This window comes from Macrobrachium rosenbergii, chromosome 19, assembly GCF_040412425.1.
Source record: "Macrobrachium rosenbergii isolate ZJJX-2024 chromosome 19, ASM4041242v1, whole genome shotgun sequence".
NCBI lineage: Eukaryota > Metazoa > Arthropoda > Malacostraca > Decapoda > Palaemonidae > Macrobrachium > Macrobrachium rosenbergii.
In genome coordinates, this window is record NC_089759.1 from 14,639,157 (window position 1) to 14,649,156 (window position 10,000).

The 10,000-nt window shown below is 42.4% G+C and overlaps 1 protein-coding gene across 7 annotated transcripts in view; it reads left to right on the forward strand.

Moving 5' to 3' along the window:
- The window catches only part of LOC136848636 (protein bric-a-brac 1-like), a 534,479-nt gene that overhangs the window by 465,234 nt on the left and 59,245 nt on the right, over nt 1–10,000 (forward strand). For 3 of the 7 annotated variants that reach the window (XM_067121040.1, XM_067121041.1, XM_067121042.1), the window contains one exon: nt 1–3,655. This exon is cut by the window's left edge and continues 21 nt beyond it. The exons of the other annotated variants lie outside the window; for them this stretch is intronic. In XM_067121040.1, coding sequence (XP_066977141.1) covers nt 1–1,580 — 1,580 coding nt within the window. In that variant the 3' untranslated portion in view covers nt 1,581–3,655. Of the gene's footprint in view, nt 3,656–10,000 lie in introns of those variants that run through there. 7 annotated transcript variants of the gene reach the window in all.

Genomic DNA, 10,000 nt, shown 5'->3' on the forward strand with positions numbered 1-10,000 from the left:
CATCCATGTTCGCTGATCTCTCCTCCTGCGGTCTTCCTCACGCTACTTCGGCGGTCGGGTCCGGGCCAGGGCCTGGTCCGGGACCTGGGGGAAGCGTAGGTGTCCAGGGAAATGCCATGGCAAAACGGCCTCAACCAGCATTGTCACCTTCGTCGAAAGCAGGTGTCAAGTCGACACCGACTCCCTTGGGCACTCCAAGCTCTCTCTGGGCACCACCGCCGTCAGCACCCCGCCGCCATCCGAACCTCCTCGTCAATGACTTAGAAATCGAGTGTTGTAAAGATTCAGGGAAACCGTCCACATGCAAAACTAGAATTAAGGATTGTGAAAGAGCCTCTGTTCCTTCCCCCAATAGTCCTGCCTCTGTTGCTGCCGCACCCCCCCACCCACCTCCCCCTCCAGCACCACCACCGCCCCCCCTACCATCGCTTTCTTCCAGGACTGGTCTTCTCGAAAAGAATTTCATTCAAACGAGAACCTCGACGCCTCCCCATGGCCCTCTCGAGGGGACGTGGGAGAATATTCGAGGGGCTGTGTCTGGCCCCAAGTCTGGTCCGTCTAGGTGGACTCAGAACGACTTGATGGCAGCCCTCACAATGGTCAAGTCTGGGACGCCCATCAAACCCGCCGCAGAGCGATGTAATATCCCTGTAATGACACTCTGGCGGAGGACACGTGCTCTGGGCATTGTGTCTTCCAAAGTACAATGTGGTTTCCGATACCCAGCGGCCCGCAAAAGGACTAAACCCGATGCTGAAAATACCATCATGGATATCAAACCCGAACCACCTGATATGCACGTTCATGTCAAGTCGGAACCCAGAGCGAATTCTTACTTGGCCCCGGAAAATGATAACGATTACATGTTTTTGAATTTTTCCAGGGAAAATGCTGCCATAGGCTGTAGAGTAACAAAAGACAGGTCGCCCTTACGGACAGTATACCGAGAAAGATCTTTAGAGGTCAGTCCAAAAGCCCCCCACAAGAATTTTAGTCGCCTCTCTTCCCGAGGGGAAGATATTTCTAAATCTGGCAGAAGGGAAAACAGTGTTCCACCCTCTAGGGGAGAAGTTGAATCTCCTTCAGAAGAAGCCCGTCCCGATTTAATTAGAGAAGTCAACTCACAGTCCCCAAAATGGAAGGGAGAAAGTGGGCTACGTCCACTTCGATACATCACGAGCTACGAATGTTCCCGGCCTATGGCAGAAGAAGAGAAAAGCTCTCATATTTCGGAGCATTCAGATGCTAATACCAGCCGCAAACCAGTTGTGGTAGCAACTGAGGGGGCCTCCAGAACAACCCTAGCAACAGGAACACCGACTGTCATATCTTCTTCCTCCTCCTCTTCTTCTTCTTCTCATCCAACAGAAGGTCCCGATAGGTTCTGTGCGTGGGTGGACATAGTCCTCGAAGGTGCTGCTACAGGTTGTCACAGTCAGGAGAGAAAGAAAGAAGAGGGGGAGCAGATAGATTCTCCCGAAGATCTGTCTACTCATCCTCAGCATCCTCTCTCACCTCCGCAATCCACGTCCTCATCCACTTCACCGTCTTCCAACACATTGCCTTATCCACCTTCATAATTCTTCCCTTTTCGATACCACGTTTCCTCTCCTGTCGCCCCCTACCCCCACCCCCACCCCATCTTTCCTAAGGTCAGGCACTTCTAGAATACCGAATGATTTATTGAGATTTACAAACTGGTTGTGATGTTAGATGCCACAGGTTATCATATAAAATTGTAAAAACAGAATCTAGAGATACATGTTTTGTTTTATGTTTAATACAATGACTTTGAAATGTAATTTTCTAGTAGTGCCATTGGTAACTTAATTCTATCTCCGGATGTCTGTAAATAGTTCTTAAAATCATGTCTGCATCATTACGTGTGTAGGAAATGGAAAAAAAAACCGCATGTGATTGGCCACTAACAATACGAAGTTGGTTCGTGATTGGTCCAATACTCCCCAAGTGTCGCAGAAGTAGTTAATTAGGAAACGCAGGAAGAGAAGCAGCTAAAATTACAGCAGACATGATCGACATATTCCAGTAAAGTTTTGTTTTTACCCCGGAAAATGGCGGTTGTAATGGAGGCATGTAGCAAAATTTCTCTGACCATGTCGGAGGCAGAAGTGTTATTTCCCCCATAAACAAAGATCCATGGCTCTCATTCCTTCTCCTAAAACGGAAATTACGGCTCAGATGCTGAAATTGTTGACAATGTTTCTCTAACCGAGATGATATTAAATGGGAAGATAGAACAGGAATAACGATAATTCTACTCCTTTTCCTCCTTTTTTATCTCTCTCTTCTCTCTCTCTCTCTCTCTCTCTCTCTCTCTCTCTCTCTCTCTCTCTCTCTCTCTCCGATGATAGTTGTCATGCGAGCTACTGAAAGAAGGTAATGGTGACTGATTCGGAACCCATTATCGTGTATTATTTTTCTTTTCTTATTTTCAGGCGTAGTTTATACGGATCTCGAACTGCAATCGGCATAACTGTTCGGGGAAATGTGTTTTTTGGAAGCCCCCCCCCCTTAGTCTAATGGATTGCCGTAGGAATGGTGCTATTTGTATTTTAGGGATCAGGGCCATTAAGGCAAGAAACTTGGGCAATGAAGGAAGCAATATTTGAAGTATGGGAATTTTCGCTGCGCCTTTGATGTTGGAACGTGGAGGGTTTGCTGTTGTGTTCTAGATTGGGAAGGCCTTATGCCAGCACGGGCTTTGCTTTCCTCAGTCACAGGAAGATCCGGTATTTTTGCCTATGTCTTACATTATGTCTTACATAGTCATTGTTCGTCGCTATAGCCATATGTCTTTTCCATTTTTTTTAAATAAGGAACCAGGATCCTCGGTCCTCACATTAGCTTTATATTTTGTGGTTTTCCCACCAAACTTTTCGTAATGTAATTGTCATTCATTTTTCTCATTCTCTCTTCCTGGAAACCTTCTAATATTCTTTTTTTCATTTGGGCGTCCTCTATTTTTATTTTGTCCAGTTTTCCTCAATTTCCCCATTGTTCTTATTGAATCTCGTTTATCAGTTATTAGCGTTTTAGGTCCCTACTTTCAAACCGGTTAATTTCACGACTTCTTTTTCTTGAACGGTGTCACACTTCACTAACAGCTTTCTTCTTTAATTTATTAGTTTGGGTGGAGAATCCCCAGGTTCAATGAGACTTTCTCTTTTACCTCTTTTATCACTTGCTTTTAATTGCCACGGGAATGAGTGATGACATAAAGAGTATGAAAGCATAAGCTTCTATTATCGTCCTTTCCATATGTAGTACAGCAAACTAAGAGCAGACATCATTAATTATCTCGTCATCATCCATATTAATATTAATTTTGTGGCGTTCCAGTTTTCGTTTTGAAAACTCGAAATTTCCAGTGGTCGCCTCCACGTCTGCGAGCGAGTGGAGAGAAAGTTTATGTAAAAATCGCCCGATAATGCATTTGATAAGCGGCCCAATGTTTTAATTCGCTAAAACCAGGAGACGTCGTCTGGGCTAAAGCGTTACAAAGAGAAATTCAGGCTTTTGGTGATGAATTGCTCTTATCTGGCGAGTTGATTCTAACGATACCACAGAATCTGGCCAAACCTGAACACGTGGAAGCGACCAAAAAAATAAAAAAATAAAATAAAAAATAAAAAGTTTAAAACGGAGGTGTCGGTAATTAAGAGAACCGGCTGATCCTAGGTTTGGAATATTAACGGTGAAAATTGTACAGGTAATCATCTCTCTCTCTCTCTCTCTCTCTCTCTCTCTCTCTCTCTCTCTCTCTCTCTCTCTCCCCCTTCTTTTGCAACACCTTGGAAGACGTTTAACCTTTGTTCTCCTACCTGACTTGGTGAAAATCTCATAATGGTGGTGTCATTCTACATACAAATATTTCCTGGGCACTTGTGTGTGTTGGTGGGAGGGGGATGTGGTGGGGAAGGGGGCAGACAAGGACGACTGCAAGAGGCGGGGGTGGAGAAGTATTATGAGAATTGGGGTGGGGGCTGGGGGTGAGTGGGAGGACAGAGACTGACTCTGTGGACGGGGCTAGTTTATATATCAAAAATTCTAATTAGTTGGGGAGTGTAGTCGGGCTTGTTTTTGCGCCGTCGTGAGGGGGTGGGGTTGGAGAGGGGAGGGATGGGTCTGGGGAGGGGGCGTTCTTGTGAGGGTGCCCCCTGTCGACGCAGCTGCAGTGACAATGCTGCCTTACCAGTTCTCCCTGTCAGGAAATATCGCCCGCTTTGCATATATTAGTCCACCTCGATGATATAAGACCCTACCCACCCACCTCACTCACTCACTCTCTCACTAACTAGCATTCTTGAACAGCTTCCACCTCTTTTTGCCGGGATCCTATCGCTTCTTTCTTTAAATGATCATTCGTGGTGGCCCACGGGTGGGTATGGGTTTGGGCGGGGAGTTGGGCGAGAGGGAGGGAGGGGTGGGGGTAGTTGTTTCGAACGCGCGCACGCACGCTCTTGCTGTGCTTTCTGTATAATTATGTGTTCTTAGTTTGTGCTCTTTATTAAGGTGGATAATGGTGTTTAATTGCTCAGGTTCCACTTGTTTTTATGTGGCAACATGCGGCTTTCTCCCCAAGTATATTGCGAATTTCATTTTGATTTTTGTAATTCAGTGAGTTTTAAAACTGTTGGTTGCAGGTGATGGGCTTAATAATTTGTAGTTGATTCATACGTGTTGTTCCTATCACTAGCCATAAATCAAATTCGACGCATACATTAATGTCATCCTATTGTTGCTTTTATCACCATCATCGTCATCTGTTCCTCCTCCTCCTCCTCCTCCTCCTCCTCCTCATCATCATCATCATCATCATCTGCTCGTTAAGAAACGCGGTCAAAGAACCGAGCGAAGAGCATGATAGAAGGATTGATGGGTACCAATGCCCACGCCCCCAGCCACCACTACCTACGAGATCCAGCATTTCTTCGTCCACTGCTGGACTCCTATGAACTGAAACCCCGCTGCGTAAGGAGGCCAATGATGGGTCTTGTAGTAGAATTCTGAGAATATATATCAGTTGGTTCGAGTGGAACAACCTGCGTAGGGAGGAGATCATGGCGTAGGTTTCTTATTCCTTTTCCCTGGAGAAAGGTGGAATGGGGTGGGCGGGTGGTGGGGGTGTTAAAACATGTGGGATGGGGGACGAGAGAGAGAGTGGTTTGTTTTAGGATGGGTCTTGAGGAAGGAGGGGGAGGAAGGGGAAGTATGTGGGGGGTGGGTTACAAAAGAGCCTCAAATGTAATAACAAGACTTTAGTCCCAATCTCTTGGAATTGCAACCCAACCGCTGTAAGATCCCCCACAACACCACTTATTTTGTGTGCGAAATCCGTCGAATGCCATAAAATCCGGGTGGTGGGGCAGCGTCCCCTCAGGAACTGAGAGAGAGAGAGAGAGAGAGAGAGAGAGAGAGAGAGAGAGAGAAATATACATACTACTCCCACACGTTCGCGGTAAATATATTGAGTACTTTGACCTTCTGAAATTAATTCTTGTATTTCATATGGCTTTCGTACCTTCTCAGTTGCCCACCTCACTGAATAAGAATGGGAAGATTTTTATTGAGAACATGTTAATAGCATTCTTTAATTGGGTTAAGCGCTCTACAACCGAAATGTTCTTGAGCTCATTTATTTGCTCTTGTAATTGGAAAGATAAAATCGAAGCCGAATCGCTCGGGGGTCGGAAGTCAGCCAGATAATTGTTTAAGATAGTTTTGCAGCGGCATTTCATTTTTCATTTTCTTATGCTCATTAATCTTTAGTTTTCCTCGCTCAGCCGAGCACTTTGGGCCCAGTGAGCGGCCAAAACTATTTGATCATAAAAAAAAAAAGAAGTTTGGAGGAAAATTTTGCGATGGTTGAATTTATATTTATAATTCTTTGCGTCAGAGGTGAAAGGCGGGATGTCTTGGAAATTCTGACATTATTCATATTTCAGCCAGGGATTGATTGTAAGGATCTCTCTCTCTCTCTCTCTCTCTCTCTCTCTCTCTCTCTCTCTCTCTCTCTCTCTCTCTCATTTATACTTGTTTTACTTGTAGATGCAGAGCACAAACGAATGATAATTCGTTAAAAAACATATGGAAAAAAATTGCAAAACGAAGAAAAATACTAAATATTGATCTCCAATACATCATTAATATTAATAAAAGCTGCATCGATACTTCACTAAACGCACTGTATTTCTCTTTCGACAGCATAACAATATTAAAAATCTACTTCCTTCAAGTCACCTCTCTCTCTCTCTCTTTTCTCTCTCTCTCTCTCTCTCTCTCTCTCTCTCTCTCTCTCTCTCTCTCTCTCTCTCTCTCTCCATCTTATCGTGTAGAGGCGAGGGTATGACCTCACGATGTTTGGCCCCATGACGACTATTATGAGACTTCTCAGATAGAAAAATGATGAGTCTACGTGATGTCGTGATGATTGTAATGACTCTCAGTTATGATACTCTATCATATTTCTACGCTTGTAGTTTACGTGACCGACTTTTCCTTGTTTTTGGTAAAGATTCTCGTTTTGCGTCCGCTCGAGTTCTCGGCTGCTTTTTTGAGACTCGTCGAAACGACACACAAATCGTAAAAAAATTATGTAAAAAAAGGAGAAAAATAGTGAAAAGCAATCAGGAATTTTACTGGGTAAGTTTAGTTTGGATAAGGTCTTGTAAGCAACGCATATACTTGGACGGTTAGTGAAGGGTTTGTTGCTTGTGCTTGGAGTCGACACTGGTAAAGTTTTTCTTCAGTTACTTGGCAGCTTTCTTCAACTGATACTTCTCTCTCTCTCTCTCTCTCTCTCTCTCTCTCTCTCTCTCTCTCTCTCTCTCTCCTCTCTCTCTCTTTAACCCTTCGACCCCCATAATGACCTGTGATTTTGGCGAAGCCTGCCATCTCATGAAACACAACTAGAAAGTGTTTTTACTTATATTGTTTTTTTTTTTCCAATTTCTTGCATCTTGGAAAGTACAGAAATATGCACATTAAGAGCTTAATTTTTGCAAAGGATCTGGGTCGTTGAGGGTAGGGGAGGGGAGGGGAGGGGAAGAGAGGGTGGGGAGGGGAGGGGAAGGGAGGGTGGGGAGTGGAGGTGAGTAGAGGAATGCCAGCAGTCTTGAAGGGAGGGGCAGGGGAAGAGGTCACATGGGGAAGGGGGTTAATGTTTGGGGGTAGAATGGGTATCGGTGGGGGCGGCGCGACCGTTTAGGGAATGGAATGAGTGTCCAACCATTTTCCGAAATTAAAAACATTAGGTTAAATATTATGGTAATAAATTAACGTCGCGTTTAAGGGAGAGATTTTATTAGCATTTTGTAATGGCGTGTAAGTGCGGAGGCATGCCATTAAATTCATGTGATGTTACTCGTAGCTTTAATGATTTGTCGGCCAGGAGAACTTGGAAAAACATGCAGAGGGCTGATGAAGGTTGTTAGGTTGATGTTGTTGTTGTAGGTTGTATAAACCAATATTCTCTTATGTAACTGCGTGGAAGTCAATTTCTTGTGATTCCTATGTTATTGATCATGTAGAGAGAGAGTGTGTGTGTGTGTACGTGTTGCGTGATTGTGACCGTCTGATATTTTTGTTATTCGTTATGAATGTGATACACGTTGCGCGATATGCAGATGAATGTAATCTGAACGTAATCTCTTGAGTTTTCTCGATTGCGATGTTTCTGTTTATTTTATTTTTTGTTTGTGTACGTCACATACCGTTGTTACTTGGATCCATATGTTGACCATATGTTTAGCGTCCAAATGTCGGTTTCTTTTTTGGCAATATAACTGAACCTGTGATAACGTCTTGTTGAAATATCCAGAATGGGAATTTTGTAAGCGCTTCGAGTTAATGTAGGTAGTCAATGCTTCTTTCCTGGTATGCCGCCACTTGTGATATTTTTTAATGCTGTTGTTATTACTGTAATGCTTAGTAGGTAATTTTAATAAACTAGCAGTTGCTGTTATGAATTGATATTTTTTGTTATGGTTACTGTTATAATCGCTAAGCTTTTATGATTCCGCCATTAATCTCATTATTATATAGCTTGTTAAAAAAAATGTTGGATAAACTTAGATTTATTCATTTGTTACTTAGAAAATAGTGCTTTTGTATTTTGTTAACATTTTTTCGTGTATTCTTATTGTAATGGCTCAAAATATATTTACAAAGAAAGCTTAATCCCAGTACAAAAGTTCAAAGAGTTCTTCCGTTTGTTGGTTATCCTGTTTGGAGGAGTCTTATTGGTAGAGATACTTTCTGATTATCATTGTATCATTGTATTACATTACCATGCTGTCTTCTCTTTATTCACCTGTTAATTATACCCACTTAACGAGTGCACGCATTGTAATTTTTTCTCTTTTTTTTTTACATTTTTATGTGATCATTGATCTCTGTTATACCCCTCTACGATAGACAACCGAACTGATGTGGCATGTCAGGTATTTTGTTAATGATGAGAATGTCAACTTGATTCCATATGATTGGATTTTGAAGGTGACCTTGAGATGATCTCATTCTGAAAAAAAAATGTCGAAGTCGCTCCTTTTATTTCTGTGCGAGACTGAATGTTAACATCTAAAATTGCGAAAGAAATTTCCTTATCATTTCTCCTTTCTCTTGAAAGATAACTTGAGGTCACCTTCCCTATAGTTAAAACTGTAAGTGAGCCTCGTCTTTGGAGGCAGATATTACATGATTTTATTTGTAGTTAAAAAATATAGAACCTCCAAAATTGGCAAATGACTCCATGTATATGTGAAAGTCGCGTGAAGTCTGTGGCAAATTGAAAATGTGATCCAGCATGTACAAACTTTATTGCCATGGGATTTCTGTTTGGCTTCCATTAAATTAGCATTTGGTGAATGATTAGGAAAAAAAAAAAGATGAAAACTTCATTTCTCTCTTGTGTGGAGGCTTAATGACCTTGCAAGCTTGTTTCCTATGAATGTTCGTTCATTTTGAATTGTTATTAAAATTTTTGAATCAGTTCAGGTTTCTCAAGTACAACTCATTTTCCTACCTTGTCTATCGGCGTGGTTTTCATAGACAAACTAGGCAGTTCTATGTAGCTTTTCAGATAGCAAGTGCAATTTTTGATGAAAGGCAAAGTGATATTATGAAGCTCAATATCGTATATGTACAAAGAGGGCAGAAGTTGTTTGGTTTGATCTGAGGTAGAATATTTTATCATTGTTGATCTGCTCGATAAATATTGTTGTCTTGTTTACTCAGACCTGATTGATGATGATTATGACTAGGTTCCACTCGAATGAGCTCACTAATGCATACAGTTACATAATCAAAAGGCAGGAAACCTCTCTCTCTCTCTCTCTCTCTCTCTCTCTCTCTCTCTCTCTCTCTCTCTCTCTCCGTTTCTGAATTCATCATCATCATTCGATCTCCAGGAATTAGATTCCCCCCTCATCTCCATTCTTCTTTACTGTATTCTTTCTCCCTCCTTTTCTTCTTCTTCCCCCCCCCCACCTTCCTCCCCCTCCCCTTCCCCTCCCAGCCCTTTCCGGATTCGCCAGTCGTGCTTCCCATATTTACCGGACTCCATACATCAAAGTCAAAGAAAGGGATGGAAACACCATAGCATTATTCGAATCACACAGGAAAGCGATAGATTTTTATTTCTAGCTCTGATGACCCACATGCGAAAATGTGCATTGTTTTCGTTTTACTTAATCGGAATGTGATGGTCAGCTGCTTAAATCTCCGAGGGAAATGTATGTGTTTGAATTAATTTGCCTTTTATTTTTATTTTTTTTTTCCCCTCTCGGAAGGGGGAGATATTATTTACCAGATTGAAAGGGGGAAGTATTCAGTATTGACAGGTTTCTATTGTTGGCTGATGTGACAGTGTATTGATGTGTGTATTTCAATGCTTATACGCGTCATTAGGAGTAATGTAAACCTGTTTGTAAAAATAGCATCTGTTGATCATCATCTTTCCCCATAATGATGCAAATGAAGT